The 22247-nt window shown below is 54.6% G+C and overlaps 1 protein-coding gene across 4 annotated transcripts in view; it reads left to right on the forward strand.

The window, feature by feature from the left end:
* Window positions 1-22247, forward strand: part of RPS6KA2 (ribosomal protein S6 kinase A2) — a 303981-nt gene that overhangs the window by 259608 nt on the left and 22126 nt on the right. For all 4 annotated transcript variants that reach the window (XM_036926492.2, XM_057490287.1, XM_036926494.2 and 1 more), the window contains 3 exons: window positions 935-1023; window positions 12094-12158; window positions 21591-21693. In XM_036926492.2, coding sequence (XP_036782387.2) covers window positions 935-1023; window positions 12094-12158; window positions 21591-21693 — 257 coding nt within the window. The remainder of the gene's footprint in view (window positions 1-934; window positions 1024-12093; window positions 12159-21590; window positions 21694-22247) is intronic.

A 22247-nucleotide genomic window follows, 5' to 3' on the forward strand; every position in this document is an offset into this window, starting at 1 on the left:
GTGACACTGCTGTCCTAACAGCCAGCTTTCTCCAACCTGCAAGTGGACACGTAACCTTTATAAAATCTTCAGGTGCCTAAAAAGCTCAAGTCCTTGTAGATTACCTCATTACATAAACAGAGGGGAAAAGGTCAGTGGTGGGACCCCACCGAGAGGATTCAGTGTCTTCCTGTATCAAGTGACCTTACGTCGGGTAGCATCTGTAGCAACAGTCTGTTATTTTTGTATTGATTACCTCTGTCCCTTTGAATTTGAAGGGGGAATGAGATCTTCACTTTTTCTAAAGCTAGAATAATTCCCTCCGGCAAATCCCAGGTGTGCGCTGGTGACCTGTCTCTTGGGAGTGGCAGCATTTCTGAAGGGGCAGCACCAGACTGTGGTCCCATGGCTCCCAAAGTGTGAGCTGAGGGTGACTGGGGGCCTGAGCTCCGCCTGGGGATCGCAAGGGCCTTTCCCAGGTTTTCTTCATAGTATTGCAACAGATTGGATGGAGTCAGGAAGGAGGACCGAGCTGTCTCCCATCTAACCAAGAGGAGACTCCCACATCACAGATGATGCCACTCTTGCCAAGGCCTCTGTGGTCATTGTCTTGGAAAACAGAATTTCCATTAAAAATGTTACTGATGTTATCGAGATTGCCCTTGCTTATTTTTAGTGGTTGTATTATTTTTTAAATGAATTTTGCATAGCTATTATAAAAATTTTAGTTTTAATTTCTAATATAGTCCTCATCACAGATACAAACCACATAAACAAAAGCTTTCTGATGTCCTCAATGATTTTTAAAGCATCAAAGAGCCCTTAGACCGGAAAGTCTGCCTGCTGCCATCTGGGTCACACTGTGTGTATCAGTGCTGGCTGAGCGGACGGCTAAGTACTGAGGGAACCGGTCACTTTGGGCTCGTCCTCATCCTGAAATGTTACTGTCTTTCAGAGCCAAGCTGGGCATGCCTCAGTTCCTCAGCCTGGAAGCGCAGAGCTTGCTGAGAGCCCTCTTCAAACGGAACCCATGCAACCGGCTAGGTAAGAGCCCGCGAGCCCTGGGTGCCCAGGGACCACAGGGCGGCCCACCCGCTGCAGCTCAGTGGGTGTCCCGCTGCACGATTCACCCCAATCACCAATGGCACAGGGTCCTGAGGTGGGTGGGAACCTCTCGCATGCGGCCCGAGCCCCGGGGATGTCCAAAGCACAGGGTCACTGCCCAAGGACCTGATTTCTGATTTCCGAAAGTCACAGTTCTTTTAGAAATGGGGGTACTTGCACCTGTTTTACTCCCCTTACTTTCGGAACAGCATGAGCTAAGGACAGAGTAATCGAAAAGTTGCTTCTGGTTTAATCTCTCTTAATCTCAACACACATTCTAATCAGGATTTATATGAATGTTAACTACTAACTCATTTTCAAAAAAATTCTTTACAGAAAGATTTCTCATAGCTGGGAATTTCAGTGGAAGTTGTAGAAATATGTTTGGATATTTTTAAATTCCATCTACTGAAATCTGTGCACCCGCCCGGCACACATTCCTCACATGAGCCGGCAGAAACCTTCCTTGTACATGTGCTAAGCATGGTGAAGGGTGGTGAGTAATGAAGCAAAACTTCTCAGAGGCAGGAGGAGGTGGCCTGGACTGGCACCAGCCCACATGAGAAACTGGAGAAGCAATTAAAATAAGGCACCATCGCTGTCCAGAATGGTGGCAAATACTGTAGACGTTGGTATGGCCAGGTTGCCCGGGTGTGGACCCTCCTGTCCACTGTCATTGAGAGAGCTAATTGGTGCAACATTTTGGCACTTTGGCAAAACCTACCAAAATTTTTAATTGTATACAATCTTTTACTGAGAAATTTTACTTCTAGAAGTCTATCTAACAAAAATGCCCATGCCAGCTTAATGTTGTATGTATAAGAAACACTTATGGACAATCTTTCTGTTTATCAAAGACCTGGAGGAAAAGTAAACGTCAATCATTAAAGGAAACCGCTGAGTACATTACGGCCCATTTGTACGAGGCCTACGGGCGGCCAGTGACGTGCGCTGGGCTGCAGCCAGATGTCTGCACCATGGCCGCGATTCATCTCGGCTCGGTAACTCCTCATGGGAGACCAGCTGGAGCATCGTAGGGCGTAGCAGCCTGGTCTCCACCCCCAGATGCCAGTAGCCTCTCCTTCCTGCTGCGGTTGCAGCCCAGACTGTCTCCAGACTTGCCCTCAGAGCCCTACAGACACAGGCCAGAGAGATGCCAGGCTCTGTGTGAGCTGCAGAGGTGCCAGACCACAGAGTCTGACCGCACTCCACGGTGCAACCCGTACCTGTTTCCATCAGAGCAGGACCCTGCAAGGGGCGTGGATGGACCCACACAGCCACCCCTGACTGCCCCCCGCACAGGACCCGTGGGGGCACCTGTTAGTGGCTGTGGTCCAGGGAGCAGGATTAGATTTAGCCAGCGTGGTGACCCTGCACATCTCATGGGGCTGCCACAAATAAAGGCCCAGAGGCTGGGCTGGGACCAGGACTGGTCATGCCAGCCAGAGTGTCCCTGAAGGACACTCTCATGTGGTCAAGAGAGGAAGGCTGAGGCTCTCCCAAGAGAGCAGCTCTGGTCCTGGGCTGCCAACACGTCCAGGTGCCATTGGGGCTGCAAGTTGCCCAGAGGCCTGGGCACGGGGCACACCTGGTGTCCATAGCAGGGCCGGCTCAGGTTGTGGGGTTGAATTGGTGATTGGGAGGAACCTTGAGGGATGAACAGAATTTCTGCCCCATGTTACTGGGGCCTCAGCACATCCGAGATCTGAGATCTGAGCACGCTGACCAAGGATCGTCACGGCCCCTCCTCTGGGCTGTGACCCAGGAAGGGCCACTGCCCTTGGTTCTGAGCACGCACCTCCTGTAAGTGGCTGTACTGTGGTCCCCTCGGGACTTCTGCTGGCCTGCTCCTTGGGTGCGCACGCCTCCATAAACAAACAGGGTTCTGAAGAGCCGAGGAAGGCTTCCCTGTGTTCAACCCAGAGCTGCTGCAGGCAAGACCCCCACAGCACCACTGAGCAAGGTGGAGGGTCGCCTCAGCCCCAGGTGTGCATACAGTGGTTAAGGGCATGGGCCCCCATATCTGACCCTTTGTCCTGAAATTGCTGCCTTACCTCCGTTTTACCAAATGTAGAGGCACGGGCCTCCCCAGTGCTCAGACCCTCAGGGTCATCACTGTGGTTTCTGGGGAGGCTGTGAAGCAGCATTTCTCAGTTGTGACTGCAAATTTGAGACAGAACACACAAATGTGTCCCTCAGCTAATCTGTGCACTGCCATCCCTCTAATGTGTCTCTAGTGTCACACAAAGGTCATAATTGTTGCAGTTTCTGGTCTGACTTTCTGGATTGTGAATTAACCTGTCGTTAGTCTCAGTGTAGGCACGACGCTGACATCCCCTCCCACTCCGTGGCCAACTTGCCATCCAGCGGGCAGATCTTAACCCATGGCAGGGCGCTCCTGTCCCAGAGCCTGGTCTGCAGAGCCGTGACCACCCAGAATGCACACAGACACCTTTGCATGCTGTCTCCGGAAATTTCTAAATCCCTGAAGCCCACCTTGTCTAGAGCTGGGTTCACTGATCATCTAAATATTTGGTCCTCACAACTGCTGTGTTTCCCTGCCGCACCTTTGATTGTGACCCCATCCTGAGAGCTCTACCCCAGCCACCTAGGCATGGCTTCTCCACCCAGCCCAGGAGTCAGGCCAGGGGGGCCACGGAGGGCAGCGGGCAGCCTCTCATTGTCCTGTGCCCGGTTGGGTCTTCAACAAACCAGGCAAACAAGGCGTTTCTCTTACTGAACCTCCTGTTCCTCCCAGGGTGGTGGTGATGCTGAGCTAACAGTGTTGCACACAGTTCTTGCACAATTAAGTCACCTCATATAAACCCTCACTATGGTGCTTCAGAGGTAAAGGGGGAAACGTACTAGATTTACTTATGAAAAGATGTGTATCCATAAGAATTGTTTTTAGCGCAGAGCACTTAAATTTTAAATTAACCCAGCTAATTTAAATTACCGAACTGAACTCGTTTTTCTCACATTAACAAGCCATGTGGTGACAGAGGGTTGTAACCATTGGCTTGGCATTGGCCCGGCAGCTGAACTGTAGTAACCAAAAGCCCAGATCTGCCTGTCTTTTTAGTTTACCATCCTTATTGCACTGCCTCTTCATCCTTATTGTGATCATAAAATGGCTGCCATGCCTCCAGCCATCACATTCATGTTGAAGGGAGGAAGTAGGTGAGGCCAGCTGCATCTGTCCTTCAATCAGGTGATTTCTCAAAGCCCTGGGACTTCCCTGTACTTCTCGCTGGCTAGAAACCATCACGTGACACTTCTAGCTAAAAGGAAGGCTGGAGAACAAGTATTTGTCCTTGGGGTAGAAGGAAAAGGGAACCGGGAAAGGTTTTATTAGCCCGCCACCAGGGTCCGCTGCAGGGGGTATTCGGCAGAGGAGGAGCTCCATGAAGGCAGAAGTTGTCTGTGGTTCATCCTGTCTCAGCTCCTGGACCATGCAGAGAGCCCGGGAACATTTGTTAAACTGAGGTGAAATGAAAAAATAGTGTGTGTCTTCCAGATGCTCTAAAATGCTTGGATTCTGGTTTGGAGACTGTCAGTGTCCCTGCATCATCACTATCCATTTCCTTGTGAAGAAAAGCAGAAAAGACAGCAGTGGTATTTGAGAGACCCACTCTGTGCCCCGGGCCCAGCTCACGCTGCACAGACATCCTGTCTATACACGCACAGTCACTGCGATTTTGTGCACGCACCCAGCATTCCTCTTACAAAGTGTCTTACACTAGTGACTTACAACATCTTGCACTGGTTTGACATTTTGTACCTTTCAAAGTGCATCCGGGGTCTCCCATGGCTCTCGTGACAGTGCTGGAAGCTGCATATACCGTGTCGGGTCTGAGCAGGGCTCTGCACAGAAATTTCCCTGAAGAGTTGGTCTAATTTGCACCCACCCTTGCAGATGAAGGGAGAAATGTCTCGCCCAGGGAATGCCTCCTCTCCCTGTGCTCAGTCTGTGGGCACAGGGCAGCTCCTGACGGGCATCTCCAACCCTGCTGCACGGGTCCCACGAGCACCCTCCCCCACCCCAGGATGGCTCAGTTCACCTGCCCCCACCCCCTGCATGGCCCCCCGCAGCCCTCCTGCCTGTCCCTGTGGTCTGGGCCGCCGTGTCCACCCCAGGGCAGGTGTTTCAGGCGTGCCTGTCTGTCAGATGGTTGGGAGGCTCTGGGCTGACCTGGCCTCCTTTGGGAGGCAGCTCGTTACCAACAGGCCCTGCATTTGGCCCTTCTGTTTAGAGTCCTCCGGAGTGGCTGTGTGCCCACCTCTGGGGTTCAGAAGCGTACAGCAGGGTGTGGCTCTCTCCGTCCCTCCCTGCTCCTTTCTGTCCACACCGAAATCCCCTCCCCGCAAGGAGGCTTCACTTTGAACCTGGAGAACTCCGTGAAGTTCACTCATCTAACTTACTTTCTCCTCTTGTGACGAATACCTTCTTTCCCCTGTGATAGGGTCTGCCTGGGAGAGACGCTGTTCTTGCTGTTTGCTCAGTGACACCTGACACTTCCTGGGATCAGGGCCACGGTAACACATGGCTGCCCTAAGATGAAACCTGTAGCACTTCTACAGGCTTTGGCTTCCCAAGACAAAAAAATACATAAACCATTTACAAAACGCTTTCCTTCCTCCAGATCCAGGGAGAGCCTAAGTGCTGCAAACCCCACATGCTCCCCTTCCCAACAGTCTCCCGCTCACTGGGACAAACCTCCACGCCAAGTGCCATCCATGACTTTGGGGAGGGCAGCTGGGTCCCCAGCAGTCACAGGGGATACCACACCCTGAAGTTCACCCCTTCACTAGCTGGACCAGGTCTGGTGCTGGGACCCCAGGAGCTGGCACATATCTACCTGCTAGAAGCTGGTGACCACCCCAGTAGCGTAGAGAACGGTGCTGTCAGTGCCCAGTGTGCACTCGCAGAGACAAAGGGATACAGAGAGAGTCCACACCGTGATCACTCACGGAAGTGCCCACAGAGCTTCCCCCTGGAGCCGGCACCCTGAGACCCATCCACTCACACTCAGAGCGGCTTCAGCTTGTTTCTAGAACAAAGGCAGACATGAGTATCTAGATTAAAAGCCATGAATCAGAGCTGAGCAGTCATGGTTTATTTATTTTTAATCTGCAACAACAAAGGCCACATTTAGCTTTTCAAAGTCTCAATTAGAAATTGAAAATATTTGACAGGAGAAGCCCTTGTAGCTGTGCTTGTACTTATGATAAGGAAGCACTTGGCCCATTTCACCTGAGAAATGAACTGTCTTCACTGACAGCTCGACTCTCCTTTAATTTGGGCTGAGGATGTAATTTTTCTTTTTTCCCCTACAGAGAGCTCTCGGAAGTCCCACTGTAATTGGATTTAATGAATTGTGTAAGAATCTCAGCTTGTTTTCATTGAATTTTATATGGAATTTTAATTCTTTAGAAAAATTGGACAGAAAGTATCAAAATTTAGAAAAACACAAGAAGAAAGATAATTATGTAAAACCATAGTCTTAAGGAATAAAATACTACCGTATTTACCACACAGGTAGCAGTTTCCACGGTGACTAAAGACTTTGCTGTGTGATGCAGGGGCTGCTCAGGGAGGCAACTTCTTGCTGTCCCTAAGTGTCTCTGCACTTCTTCGTGAGAATGTACCTGTACAATTCTCTGTGATATTTTATCCCCTTTTTTTAATTGTATAAGATATAAAACACACCATCTTAACAACTTCCTAGGTGTCGGGTTCAGGAGTGTAAAGCAGTCGCGTTGCTGTGCAGCCACCCCGGTCGTCCACCCCCAGAGCCTCTGTCATCCTGCCCCACTGAACCCCACCCTTCTACTTTCTGTCTCTCTGTCTCGACCCCTCTTGGTGCCTCATATAAATGGAATCCTACAGGATCTGTATTTTTGTGCCTGGCTTATTTTACTGAGCCTGCTGTCCACAAGGTCCATCCGAATTCCCTTCCTTTTTAAGGCTTAGTAGTCGTTGAGCGGCTCTTCCACACTTTGTTCATCTGTCCATCCATCTGTGGATACTTGGATTGCCTCCACCATCTGACTGTTCGGAGTATGGGCACACAAGTGTCTGTTCAAGACCTTGAATTCCTTTGGGTAAATTCCCAGAAGTGGAGTAGCTGGATGGAAAGGTAATTCTATTTTTAAATTTTGAGAAACCACTCACACTTTTCCACAGTGACTGCTCCGCCTTCCTATCTGTAAGAGTTCTGGCCATTTTTTCCCCTCAAGTGCACACGGAGGCAAATGGTGCCATCTGGACCATCCTGGGTGGATGAGGACGTCCTGGGAGAGGAGCCACTGACACAGTCAGGCTGTGCAGTCGCTCTGCCTTTCCGTGAGGCCGGTTGAAAATACCAAAGTGTGTAAAGCACGTGCCTATCAAGTAATCCGCTGCAGAAACTGTTTTCTCCAGATGCACCCACACAGGTGCTCAGAAGTAGGTGGGATCCCTACCTGCAGGAAGGGAGGGAGGCTGGAACCTCGCTGTTGATGCTTTAACCGGTATTGTTAAACCCTCTACCAAGATCATTGCTAAAACGAAGAATCTGTGAGAAAAAGGGATCGTTGGCCTGCCTCTGGAAAGCCCAGAAAGGAAGGCATCCGGCAAGTCTGGGTCCTGCATAGGAGGAGAAGGCGCCCTTACAGTCTGCGGAGCATCAGAGGGTGCTTTACACAATTTTCCACCAGTAACTTTGCCAAAGATTGAAATTTTTGTTTCAATAGCAAGTTTTTGTTACGAAAATCGGGCCTCCTATGCGTTCTTGAATGAAATGCAGACGCTGTACGTGTGAATGGATGAGCGAACATGGATGTGCCTTCCCACAGTAGCAGACGTTGCACCTGCCTCCTGTGTCCCTTTAACCTTGGCTGGTGCCCAGGTAAACCTCTGCCAGGCCTCGGCTGCCCACGGTCACTGCCTGACCTCCCTGGGGTATAAGTGGACTCTGGAGAAATAAGGACATGGTGCCCTTATTCCTTGAAGCAGGTCAAAGAAATCAGGCTCCTTTCCTACGGTGATTCGAGCATTTGTTTGGGGAGCCACTTTTCCCCTTCAAACACTGCATTTGCTGGAGTGGCTCTGTCACAAGCTGGTGAATGTGGGGGGCGGGGGCTGCCTTTTGTCCCCCTTTGTTAACATGTGGAGCAGAAAGCTAGAAATGATGGTGCCAGAAAGACAGACCCCTGTCACAGCAGAAGCATTAATGAGACAGTCCCACCCATTACAGAGTGGGCACCCTCAGCTGCAGCGTCGGTCTGCGTAAACACGTGCAGTGATGTTCCAGTTTGGGGACAGACCACAGTGACAGAGTGAAAGCAATTAAATACCAGTACGGAAAGTAAGTGTGAATTCTTGAATCTGCTGTTCCATCGAACTTTTTAATTCATTTTTACCTGGCATGGGAGGCTTAATGGGAACTTACCAAGCCTGGTAGAAAGGAAGTACTGCTCTTCTGTCCTAACCATCCCTGTCCGCGACAACCTGCTCTTGCAGTTCTTTGTGATCTAGGTGAACCACAGCCACCTCTGGGGACAGTAAGAGGCTGCCCTGCGTTTGACCACCGTCCCAGAGACTAGCACAAATTTCCCGACTCTTCTAGCACAAAACTTTGCTCAGTTGTCACATGTGTTCAGTTACAAGAGGTCGACAAGTACAAAACAGCCTATACAACACATTTCAAGAGAGGATAAATAAATCTAGAATCCAAAATAGTGCCCAGTTTGCCCCCGGAAGGCAGACACAGGAGGCTTCAAAGAACTGTGTACAGCAGCCTCCTTGCTGTGTGTGCTTCCCTTGGAAACACTGGTAATTTCTGAGTGATGGCCAGAGCATTAGCTGATGCTCTGCCTACTGCTTACTGAAGCCTCAGAGCACAGCACAGCGCCAGATCTCACTGCAATGAGAGAAAGAAGGTGCAGATACAAATGTGCTGATTAAGATCCGGGGAGACCAGGTGTGTACCAGCCAAGAATATGTAGTTACAAATACCTGCATTTCCTGTGGGTCGCATTTCAATTCCTGCAGACCTTATTTGCAAGTGACAAATGAGAATACAATGTAATGAGTACAAAATGCAAAGTAGAGTCTTCACAGAAATACACCAACAAGTTTCCCTGCATACGGTGCATGCTACCATGAGGCTCTGAAGCGTGCGCCCAGATCTCCCACCACCGTCAGCCCGTCAGCAAGCAGCCACCAACAAAAGAACCAAGAGGTACAAATCCAAGGTAGTTTTTACTTAATTGTCGTGACCAGAGGATGTGCAGTAATTCTGATCTTCGTCAAAGGAGGCGGGCACACAGGTGGGCACGAGGCAGGATTGCATTGGAAGTCAAACTGTTCGCTCATTCTCGACGTTTTATCACAACAGCAGTCTGGCCACCCATCCCGGACAGTCAGATGGTGGGGGTTCAGGTCAGGGGTTACTGGACGTGGGGGACAGACATGGAAATCCAGAGGTCCTCGGGGTGAGGCCCTTGAAGAAGAAAAGTTGATGCTGCATTTAGACCAGGGCTTCTGACACCAGATGCCTGGGTTTTCCATGCCAACAGATTTTCCAGTTCTCAGCAGACACCCACTGGGTGTCCTACGATGCAATTCCTCTCTGGCCTGACCACCCAGAGCCACGCAAAGCCATGGGGTGGGGCTGCGTGCCGCAAGGCACCCCCACTGCAGGTGCCAATCAAATCCCAGGTTGTCATGTGTGCTTCTGACCAACCAAGACCCCCTCCTTGGCTTCGATAATTTTTTAGACCAGCTCACAGAACTCAGGAAAGCATTTTGCTGTCACCAATTTATTATAAAGGATACTTGAAAGGATACAGGTGAGTGGCTGGATGGGGGTGCATAGGGCAGGGTCCCGAAGGGTCCTGAGCGCTGGTGTTTCTCTGTCCCCTTGGGCTGTGGAAAGGGCTGCCCTTCCAGTGCATGGATGCCGTCCTGTTCACTAGCCCAGAAACCCTCAGAACCCTATTGCTTAGGGGTTTTATGGAGGTTCCATTATATCAGCGTGATTGATTAAGTCATTGGCCCCTGGTGATTGATTCAACCTCTAGCCCCAGTCCACTCCCCTCCAGGATACCAGGGGTGGGGCCTGAAGTCCCTGATCAGTGGTGGGTTCCCCTGGTGACCAGCCCCCGTCCTCAGGGGCTTCCCAACAGTCACCTCAGTGTAAATTCAGCTGTGGTTCTGAAGGCAGCTTGTTAGGAGTGAGGAAAGCCCCTGTCACCTCTCGAGCCAGTTCTGCAGCAGAGAGCAAGATGCTTCCGACCTTTTCTCCAGCACTTGGGAAGTCACAGGTGCCAGGAGCCAAGCCCAGGACCGAACTGTGTGTTTCCTTTACATCTACTGTCCCCGGTCCTTGGAAGAAAGACCGGATTAGATCCAAGGTCAGGGTGGGAGCTGGCCGGGGGCCCTGGAGCAGGTTTGACAGAACGCCCCCAAAGCCCAGTCCTCGTGAGCTCTGGCTTGACCTTGAGCATGTCACCCGCTTGCATCAGCCTATTTCCTCCCTTAAAAGTAGGAATGATGACAGGTACTAGGTGTGCATGGCATTAGGTGGCGAGTGCATATACAGGGTCTGCCCCACAGCGGCCCCCCTTGTCCTCCAGGAGAAACCCCAAGTCTGACCACTGTGCTCCATTGCTTTCTGTGTTCATGTCTTCGGCGTGTGATGGTCACCCAATAACACGCATCTGGAAATGGTGTGAATGCCGGCCGGCTCCTTCCACAGGCTGGCCTGGCACGCTTCCCCACACAGGTCGGGGGTGACCCTGACCGAGGGCAGCTGCCCGCCTCCTGGCTGCCACATCCAGCCCACAGTGGGCTTTATCTACTGGACCCTGCGCCCTGTCGGGACCCCCACCCGACCTGGACCAGGCAGTGTAGCTGGGGAAGCAGCACCGTGGTGACCACCTGGCTCAGCCTGTTTCTGTCATCCACCTCCTCCTGCTCCCAAGGGTCTTTGCAGCTCCCAGCACCCCAGCCGCCAGCCTCTGGGGGCAGCAGAGTAGGCTCGGGACCCAGCTCTGTGGGGACGGGCCAGCAGCCTCCAGTCGAGATCAGGAAGCCCTGGCCTCTCAGAAGGTTGCCGTGGGGGACGCAGGTCCTGTCTCCCCAGACTTAGGCCAGGCTCTGGCTGGAGTCACCCCTGTACCTCCACTGTATCCGTGATGCTGGTCCCATGCCCTGCCTGCTTGGTCCCCACTCTGACTCAGGAAGGAGTTGGCACCTCTTGGACCTTCCCAGTCTGGAGAAAACGCAGAGTTCTAAGGGCCTTAGGATTTGTGTTTTTAATGGACTTATTTTTAGAGCAGCTCTAAGTTTACAGAAAGCTTGGGCAGTGCTCAGCGAGCTCCCTGCACACCCTCATGCCCCACAGGTCCCCTGGTGAGACCAATGGCATAAGTGCTGGGTTCCCCGCCATCACCAAGTCCATCCGAGGTGCTGTGGGCTCGCTGGACAGTTCCGGGCTTTGGCCAATGTGTGCTGACATCACAGTAGCAGGCAAACGTTTCACCAAAGCCCCCGGTGCTCCTGATTGCCCCCCCGCCATGGGGCTTAGGACTTGATGTAAGCAGTGACTGAGGAGATGGGCTTGGTGGAAATGACAAAGCAGCAGTCTGGGGGGGCCCTGGCGCCCCCTGCCTTGGACTCAGCCAGCACTGGTGCCCAGGTTTCTGTCTTGCCGGAAGCTGCTTCCTCAGGACCCGGCTTCCCGCCCTTCCCTGCAAACCCCAGAGCAGCCGTGCAGGTGCTGGGCATCCCCCGTGCCCGCTCACCCTTCTGGGAGGCCCAGCCAGGGGCTGGCGTTAACGGGCATCCCAAATGCAGGGGGTGCGAGGACCTCCGGCCCCCAGGTATCCAGGCGCCCCCGCCCCGCCCTGGCCTCCAGCACAGCAGCAGGGCCAAGGGGTGCGTTCCTGGGGAGAGCCGCTGCGTCTCAGGGCTGCGCCGAGGCACGTTTGTTCTGAGGCTTCCCCTCTGCCCTGTCGCGGCAGGTGCTGGCATCGACGGAGTGGAGGAGATCAAGCGGCACCCTTTCTTTGGGACCATAGACTGGAACGTAAGTTGCACGCCATAGTCCCACTGCACAATGACAGGGATGCGGCTGGGCGCCGGGCGGGCCCACAAGGTGCTTGGGATAAGCAAGAGGCAGATGTAGGCCTACACATGGAGGGGGGCACTTGGAGTCCTGACCAGCCTGGCCCTCCCGTGGCTCCTGGCCTGAGGTCCCTTGAGCCCTTTGCCGTTCACAGACTGGCTCAGGTGGCCCTGCAGTGGCTCCCACCCACCGAGGGCAGAGCAGGGATCACCTTTGGCCCAGCAAGAGGCTGTGGACCCCCTTGGGTGGCTGGGCACTGGGTGTCCCAGGCTCTGTATCATACCCCGTCTTCTGGGGTACAGGCCCCCACAGTCCTGGGGGTTAAGGAAACAGTGTCACCCAGAGTGTCAGAGGCAGAGCTCTTGGTGGTGCTTGGTGACGACCCAGGGAGGCCTTGGTCTGAGGGCTGGGTGAGGGCTGCGGTGTGCCCGTGGGGATGGGGGACAGGGGGCCAGTGGAGAAGGGCCAAGGGCTGCAGGGAGCTCTGCAGTGTGCCACTGGGGACCGGGGGGGTGGTTTAGAGATGGGGGCCAGTGGAGAAGGGGCCGGGGCAAGGGCTGTGGGGAGCGTTGAGGTGCACCGGTGGGGATAGGGGGCTGTGGGGGTGGGGCACTGTGGTGCTCCAGTGAGGATGGGTCCAGTGGTGTCTCGAAGCCACTGGGGACGGGGGCTGGGCAGCCAGGCTGGGCCGGCCCTACAGGATCCTGTTGAAGGCAGGCCAGGGTGCTCAGACGCCTGGGGCAGGAAGGGTAGGCTTCTGGCTAGACTGCCTTAGCATTCTTGCTGAAGTTGGGGTCCAGATGTCACGCCTGGTAGGAAAGGGTGCAGGGGCCCTAGGAGGGTGGGCAGTGCCGTGCCCCATGGCCAGCCACACAGGAGGAAGTGCCTGTGCCCAGCTCCCCAAGCTGGCCGCCTCAACACCCTGGGGGCTAGACACCGTCTATGTCCAGCCCCCCATTTCTGCCCAGTCCACTTCCTGGGCTGTGCTTTGGGTTGGAAGGAAGCATCCTTGTGGCAGTTCCTGCCCTCCCCCTGCAGGGTAACCACAGTTACATTTTCCCTTCCTGCGCTAACAGGCTAATCTCAGGGTGTTTTTACAGAATGCAGAGAAAGAGCAAAAGTTCTCTGTGGTGCTGTGGGTGTTATGTGTGTTTGTCTCCCCCTCTGTCCTCACGTCCCCACGTGTCTGGTGCCTCGATGGATTTCCGTGAGGGCGGCCCCACCTACCGCCCTGAGGTTTTAACACAAAGACCCGATGAAGCTGTTCAGAGTGCCCACCTTCCCTCATCTACACCTCACCCAAACAGAGCCCCAGGAAACCTTGTTTCATAGTCCTGATTATAGAATGTTTATAAGATTAGGCTTTTTTCAAAGGTAAGATTAAAGAGAAGCATGGAAAATTTCATCATATCCATGACATGACCTCCTGGCCAGGTGGAAAAAGCTTGTTCAAAGATGAAACGGAGATCACATTGCATCCAGAAAAAATGGACAGCCAAGGAACTCAGGACGTGCCCTCCACTGCCACCTGTTGAGGCCCTTTGGGCTTGGCTGTCCTGAAAGCACGGGCTCACAGAGGGTGCATCCTCAGCACACGGGGCACCTGGATGTCAGTTTTAGTTGACTGCCTATGAACTGGAGCAGTTTCCTGTGGAAACCTTGCTGCATGAGGGAGTCAGACCTCAGACGGGCCTGGTTAGCTTGGTGGTGCTCTGTGCTGCTGCCCTGTCCGGGCTGGCTGACCCCTGGGGACACCCCCTCCCAGGAGGACGTGCACTAGGGACTCCTCCGCCACGTGTGTCCCTTCCCCCCACCTCCCACTGTTGGTTCATGATCTGGGGGAGCTTCCCAGATGTGGCCCCGACACAGCCCCTGGGTAGGGGGCAGGGAGAGAGCAGAGGGAGGCAGGCCCCAGGTTGGAAGGTGGCGGGTGTAGTCAAGGGAGCTTACACACAGGCTGCCTTGGGCAGGACGCGTGGATCTCTACACCCGCCCGCTAGATCTTCAAAGGCTTATAGAAGCCTCGCCTGAGCCCAGCTGCGTACACAGACCAGAGGGTGTCGACACCACTTCCCTACGTCAAGGCTGTGTCCTTGGTGCGGCTCTGGGAGCCAGGAAGGCGGGCAGAACCCACACTCCAAGGACAGGAGGCGGTGAGGGCTTCCGGCTGCTGGGGTCCAGCCCTCGGGTCAGCTGGCAGTCACGTCTTCTGGAGGACGTTCCCCAACACCCACAGCCAGCAGGGTAGTTGATTATTGCTCGTGTGTCCATTCATTCAGCCTTGATGAGTGTGTTGGCATTTACCAAGGCATGGGGGCAGAGCCGTGGGTGTGATCAGGAATCCTGCAGGGGATGGTGACGTGGCTGGGGAGGGGCCGCGATCCGAGGGGGTGCGCTGTGTCACCAGGAGACTACTATGCTGGCAGGCTCGGCCCTCGCCCACGCGCCCCAGCAGCCCACTTCCTCTGGTCTTCTCGCTGAGACGCACCTTGCCGGCACCCCCAGAACTGCCGCTCCTGCCTGCCCTGGCCCTGCTCAGCTGCCCGTGTCCTTGTTACCTTCCAGTGTACTACATGCCACCACTCGCTCACTGTGCTCATCGTTATGTGTCTGCTGCCACTGGGACGTCAGCTCCAAGACAGCAGGAATCTGTCTGTCCTGCTCCGCGCTGTTTGCACGCCTCAGACAGCCTGGCTCAGAGGCGGCCCCAAATAAACCCTGAGTGAGCGGGTGACGAGTGCAGGGGTCGGCACCAGGGCTTTCCGAGCATGGGGGTCCCTGGGCGGGGGCTTCCCTCTCCTCCCTCTGCAGCACCCCCAGCCCGCCAGCACGGCCGTGCCCCGAGGGAGGTCAGGATTGCTGGGGTGGGGGAGGCAGGGCTGGCCGCAGGACCTGGGGTGGCAGGCCAGCAGGGAAGGGACTGGTATGGGTGGGAGGTCCTGGGGGCGGCAGCTGGGAAGAAGGGGAGGTCCAGGCCTGGCCGCAGGTGGCCGCCCCATGCTGGACTTGGCTCAGGAGGGGATGTCTGCCATGCTCATCTCAGCCAAGAAGGGGTGCCCACCAGGGAGCTGGGCATGTCGCCTGTGGAGCCAAGACAACTCCGTGAGATGTTTGGGATTTGAACAGTGTGAAGGCCTGAACATGAAGTGAGGCTGGCGAGTGCCTTCCAGGAGGCCCAGGCTGCCCAAGATGTGGGCAGCAGCCCGGTGTCTGTCCTGCAGTGAGAGCCAGGCCAGCGTCAGAGCAGCTCTGCTGCACATGGCCCCCCGTCCCTGTCACAGGAGCACAGATCCTGAGAGGGCAAACATGGTCATGAGGTTTCTGCACCAAGAAGGTGGCATTTCTGCATTACTTCAAAGAATTAAGTTGGGATGTTTCTTTTGTTGCTTTTAGCTTTTAATTTCATTTTTTGTTTGGTTTTTGAGAGAAGCCCTTCAGACTTATTAGGACTGCACATATTTACTATCATTTCCACATTTGCCAGAGGGTGACAAGCAAGGCCAGAGGAATGGACGGATCTCATTCCAGCCCACGCGCTGACTGGAGGCAGCTAGTGAGCGGGAAGGGGGTGCTGACCCACCACTTATGCACATTCATCTAACAAATGATACTTGGCTCTGGCCCATGTCAAGGCAAGCAGGGTGACTGTGCTGTGGCAACTGAAGGGCATGGCTGCCCTCAAGCTGTAGGAACACCATCATCCAGCCACAGAAGACGTGCAGTGTGGGTGTCCAGCCACAGAGGACGGAGAGAGAGGCGAGGTGTTCCCAGCAAAGATGTACTGGGACCAGCACCTTATTTTATGACTGCCGGCCTTGCCGGGGCCAAGAGTAATCCCCCTCTCAGGCTGGCCTGCCTTCCCACGAGCGCCACTTGTGGTGGGAGTCACTGCATCCTGTGGCACACCTCAGGCCCCTGTCACGCCGGGCAGGACACTGACCCACGCTTTAGGGGACAGCCACAATAATGCAAGGTGTCCCCAGGCATCCAACAGACCATGTTCCTCAGTTGTCCAGATGCACCCATTGCATTTCTGGCAGCCAAGATAACGGAAAACCACAGCAGAGTCAGATTCGCAAAGACTGTGAATACCAAGAGGCATTGCTCATGCCACACAGACGCCCAGAGCAGGGAGAGGTCCCCCGACCTAGGGATCCACCCTGTGCCTGCCTCACGATGCAACCTGGAGAATAGACGGGTGTTCACTTCCTTTATGTATCCTTCCACACCCCAAAACTGCCAGCCAGGTGTTTTTCTTTTTAAGTAAACACCTGTCATCCAATAGTTCTCCCTGGGGGCTTCGGGGACCTACTGGTGCAGAATAAGTCCATTGACCTGTTGGTCCCGTGGGGTAACTAGCAAGTTAATGGGGAGGCTCTCTTCCTGGAAGCTTGCTGTTTCACCAGCTAAATGAACAATTGCAAGTTACTTATAGACTGAGAGGAGGTGGGGAGTGTCCACCACATCAGCCAAATGGACTTTTCCCCTGTGGCTGGAGCAGTGCTGAGAACACAGATTTAGCACAAGTCCAGAATAAGCTTCCTAAAAGCTAATTGCCGCAGGCTTGTGAGCCCATCCGAGCCCAGCCTCCAGCTCAGCCTCACTCTTGCAGTGGGAAAGGTGCTTGCATGGACACGTGGTCACTGGGGAGGGAGGCCTGCTGATCGGCTTCCTGGGTTCCTGGCTAAACCCTCATCATCACTGCTCAGTACTCATGAGCATTGCTGCTTTTATGAACGCCAGCATCTTATGCTTGCATTGTTACTTTTACATTTGAAACCCAAGCAGATGAGTTGTTATGCTGTGAGGTGGGACGGACTCCTGGGGGAGACTGAGGCATGGGTGAAGGTCACCGAGTGGCCCGGCAGCACGTGCTGGCCTTGCTGCTTGTGGGCGGCCACGGGAGCAGAGTGCCGGCTCTGGGTTCCCTGGCAGCATTTCAGGTTACGCAGGACTGCAGGGCAGAGCTCAGAGGTTCGCTTCCCAGGAGCCACTGGCTGCTGGTGAGAGTCTCACAGTGCATGTGCCCACGGCACCCTTCCTCTGCGCAGCAGGAAGAGTTCCATCCAGGTATTCCTGCGTCAAGTGTGCCAGGAGTGCTCCCCTTTCAAGGAGCCTGGCAGGACTCTGTGCAGTGAATGGTTACCCTCCCTTTCCAAGGCTATAAATCCAGATACATGTGGGGGAGTCGCTGCCAGTGGGAGTGACCCATGCAGGCAGAGCCGCGTGGCGCGCTGGGATCCTTAAACTCCTCTTGCTGTGCCTTCCGTCCTGGCATCACTCCACATCTTGCTCTGCGTTATTTCTGCATTGCTATTTCAGGAATCCCCTACAGCTGTGCCCCCTGGCTAATCAGAGTATTAATGCTGAAATGCCTGAAGCCAGACTGCCTTCAGAAAACAGGTGTGAGGTCTGGGACCCAGAGCTAGAAGCAGTTTCCGATTCCGTTGTCCAGGTACATGTTTACTCTACTCCCCCTGTCCTTCCCTTAGTCGTCTGAAGGTGTCCTAGGTATAAATAAAACCTGAATGCACCTGCACAGAGCTGCCTGGCCTTTACCATGCAGTATGGAGTCCCTTGCAACATCACTACACCTCGTGTCGTCCCAAGACCCTGCACAAATGAGATGCTTTAAAGCAATGCTTAGTGAGTGTGATCACGAGACCCCATTTCTTGTCTGTAGTGTGGGGTGGGTTGCTCCAGAGACTCGGGGGAATCTGGGTCAAAATTAGAATACATTTTTCCAAGTTCAAACCCCTATGCAAAATGCTTGTGCCATCTCACTATTTACCCGTATGCAGTGTTTACATGAGAAACAAGATAAAAAACCTTGCTTCTAAAACCTCAGAGAAAGAGGTTTATCTGCTTATCCAGTAACAGGAAGAAATTGATGGGCTTGAAGGTTGCAACAAGCCTAAGGGAGCTGTGCAGAAGGTGGAGTGACTAGTTCCAAATGCCCCACGTGGCCTTTGCATCCCTTTGCTGCCTGCTTGGGCCCAGGATGGACCAGCAGCACCCCCATCAGGGATGGAGAGGGGGTATTCTGCGGCCAGATGATGCTCACAGCATGATCAGCGCAAGGACCAGTGTTCCGGGCAGACGGGTCAACGTGGAAACCTCCTGCTGCCCCTGTCCACCCACAAGCCTTGGTGGGCTCTCCACTCTCTCCCCCTGGTCAGTCAGGGTCTCCTCAGTTGCAGCACAGCTTTCAGAGGAAGCTTAGGAAGTGCAAGAAAAGTAGCCATGTGCCTGCACAAGGTATGGCCTAAAGCCAGCGTTTTTACATGCTGCAAACATGCCGTGTGTTTGCTGGGCCCTCTGACGGGTCCGGTGGGTGGGCGCCCAGTGGCTTCTGCCACAGGGCTGGGTGTGCAGTGCAGAGGAGGACGTTGGGACCCTGCACAGAACAGCATGAGGACAAGCATGAGCGAAGCCACATGATTCAGCACCCCTGGGTGGAGAAGCTGCAACCCCCTCAAGTTTTCACTAAATGCTTCAAAGGAGTCAGTGCCCTCCATCAAGTGACGTCCACAGCAGCAGTATCACTACACTGTGATTCTACAAAGTCTTTTTCCTGATGAGAAAAGACTTGGAAAGTCAGACGCTGTGTGTCCCCTACAAGGGACCAGAGCCCATCCTGGACCGCTGAGCTACTCTTGGGCAAAGACAGGCAGATACAGGTGAATGATGTATCCCAGGGCTCGGCTTGCGCAGAGGTGACGTGCTTTCCTGGGTAGCTTGTATTCTTGAAGCACCGATTTCCCCTGTCAGAGGGAGGGTAGAGGCAATAGCTGACAAGCAGAGCTGGACGCTTCCCACCTGGTCCCAGGGGAGTGTCGGCCACCCCGGCGCCCCAGCCCCACTCTTAACAAGGTATGGCTCTGCTACTGGTGACGGCTGGGGAGAAGCAAGGGGTCAGGACCTCCAGCAGCACGCTGGCCCCAGCCCACCGTGTGCTGGCAGCCCTCACGGCAGGGACAGCCCCCATCTCCAGGTGTGGCCGGCTGCCCCGTTGAGGGGCAGAAGCACCCTTGGTTGAGGAGCACCAGGTCAAGGAGATTGTTTTGCCTGCTGCTATGAGGCTGGGGCCCGGCCCCTCTTCCTGCTCCAGGGCCTCTGCCACTGGCACTGGGATGGGGAGAGCAATGGAGACCTATGAGCTTCGGCTTCCAGATGCAAGCGCCTCTCATTTGGATTAAATGACAACCAGGGTGTGTGTGTGTGTGCGTACATGCACGTGCAAATTCACTCTCAATGAACGTAGGTGCCTTGGCTCTGAGGAGGAGACTGCTCCCTCCCTCTCCCCTGCCTCTGTCCCTCTCCCCTCCCCCGCTCCTCCCCAGAGTAGCAGGAGAACATATGCCTGCCTAGAGAGAGGCTGTGCTTTTTCTTGAGAAGGACAGAGACTTGTTTAATGAAGCAGCGTGAAGACCGCTGAGGGAGAAGCTCAGGGCCCGGGGGAAGGCCTGAGCCCAGCCGTCTGCCTTAGGAAGGATAAGTGTTTTAATCAGGATGCAGAGCTGCCTCTGCTGATTAGATTTCCTCTGACAAGCACATGCAGGGGAGTTCGTTTCCGCCCAGCCCTGGACCCCCATGGGAAGCAGCATCTTTCTGCTGCTGGGAAGGGTTTAAGGAGTAACTGCGGCAGGAATGGCCAAATAACTGGGGCGGAGTTGACTCCTGTCTCCTCCACCGGCTCCAAGTGCACAGCCTCAGCTACCTGTGCACAGGCTCCAGCCCCTGCTGCTCCTCAAACCAAGTAGGGGCCCGGCAGGCAGCAGTCAGGACTGACACCCTGGGCCCCTCATCCCCGGACAGCTGCTGTTCTGGCAGCCGCAGAGGCTTCTGGAAGAGTGTGCTGCATGCAGGGGTCCGCAGCCCCTGCTCCCGGCGGACCTGCCCTCATGAGCACCCCTTTAACCAGAAGAGTCAGGAGACCCCAGTCCTCCTCCTGTCTGCCCCTGAGTCGACCCTGGACAACGTATCTATCTTAGTGTCACTTTAACTTACTATCAGTTTCCTTGTCTGTAAAGTCAGGGTGATACCTGTGTTTCAGCACTAAGAGATTTGGAGCACATCTAAGAGTCCCAGCATCCATGTCCTAAGGCTGCCCACCACCGGGTCCCCGTCCCCAGAGCGGGGCTCCAGACCTGTTGAAACAGAAGGGCCTGGGAATCGGTGTTTCCAGCCAGCACCTCAGTTGGAGGGGGTGCCCCTGTGATCTGGCAGGATTGGGAAAACTCGTGCTAAATGGCTGCAGCAAGTTCTCCCCCTGGTTCCCAAGCCTGCTGCCGCGCCAGGGCCAGGGGTACGACCTCTGGACACGCTGGCCATTGCCACGACTTTGCAGGGCAATTTGACTAAACCTAGGTACTCCCCAGCCGGAAACCCACCTGGGCAGAAACCCCTCTCAGCCTCCATCAGAAGGTCAGCACCTTGGGCCCAGACCCCACCCTCGATGCCCACTGCCACCCCACTCCAGAAGCTGCCCTCAGATGGGCGCCCAGGCCCCCCGGGTCCCCCAGCTTCCTTCCTTCTGACCTTACACCACTCCACTGCCTGCAGCACCATCTGCCTCACCGCCAAGCCTGAGTCCACAGGCCTCCATATTGCTCTGTAAATTGAACCGTCCCAAAGAATGCATCGCTGCACTCCGTAAGACTGAAAACAGTGTAATGGTGTGGCTTGTGGGTGTTCTGTGCGTTTGGTCAAGGGTGGTATTGGTGAGTCAGCTGGGGACCCGGTGTGGCCTTAGAAGGGCTCGTTCTCCATCTAGATGCAGTTGAAGTGCCCAGAGTGTGTGAAGGAACCCAGAAGCACAACTCGCCCCATGCAAGCAGAGGGGTCTGGACGCCCGCATCTGGTGCCAGCCAGAGCAGATGCCCGGGGGAGGTGCCGGGCCCCCAGAGCACGACAAGACCTGTGTCATTTCCAAGTGGCAGTTTTCAGTGTCTCCTCAGAGCCAAGGGGTCCAAGGGGCTGGCCTCAAGGTCACCAGGGCAGGGAGGAGGGCACCAAGTAGGGGGCTCTTCCCCTCTGCCAGCTGGTCAGGGGTGAGACCTGGCTGTCCAGGCCTCCTGCTTGAAGGGAAGACTCAGCCTCCCAGGGCCGGAATGCAGACTTCACACTGCCCTGGAAGTGGGGGACAGTGCATCCCCAAGCCCATAGACCTGGAGCTGCAGCTTTCACATGACTCTAGAATGTATAATTATATATCACTTGTAATGTGTATGTTGTATGTTCGTCTGTGTGTCAGAGTGTTTGCAGGCGCTGTTTAGATGGCGATGTGTGCAGGACATAGTAAAGATGCCCCTCCCTGCAGGCAGCGGCTCCCCTGCCCTGCGGGCCCTCCTGGGCTTCTGTGGTCCCCAGCCTGGGCTGCTCTCCTTTCAGAAGCTGTACAGGAAGGAGATCAAGCCGCCGTTCAAACCAGCAGTGGGCAGGCCCGAGGACACCTTCCACTTCGACCCTGAGTTCACAGCGCGGACGCCCACAGGTGTGTGCCGGCAGAGCGCCCGCGAGCCCGGGCTTCTTCCCAGGGTGGGTCCTCAGACCCAACCCACAGGAATAGATGGTACTTGGGATCTGTTTGATTTTCTTGTTTTCTCTGCCAAGTCATAAAGGTTTAAAGTGGTAGAACGCATTCCCTGTTGCCACCAGGGAACATCTAGGCTGGACATCACCCATCACCCAAGTGCGCTTTAGATCCCCTCCCACACCCCTTGTTGAGTCTCCAGCCCAGTAACCTTTCTCCCAAAAGGACACACACAGGAGAAAAGCACCTCCAGACCAGGAAAATCTCTCATTTAGTACATTTGCATGGGAAGAGGAGTCTCAGTTATGTCTATAGATGGGTGAGCCGTACATCTGATTCATGCAGAAAACAAACTTGTTTGGGAAGTGTGGCATGGCAGATGGACGTGTGATTTAGCATTCATGATATGCCTGAAATCACTCTTACGGTCTGTCGAGTCCGGTCAGAACTGATCAGCCTCACGGTGATCATCTCAGTGCGCTCAGCTGCCGTAACCCCGGCCGGACGGGGTCACT

Source organism: Manis pentadactyla, chromosome 12, assembly GCF_030020395.1.
Source record: "Manis pentadactyla isolate mManPen7 chromosome 12, mManPen7.hap1, whole genome shotgun sequence".
NCBI lineage: Eukaryota > Metazoa > Chordata > Mammalia > Pholidota > Manidae > Manis > Manis pentadactyla.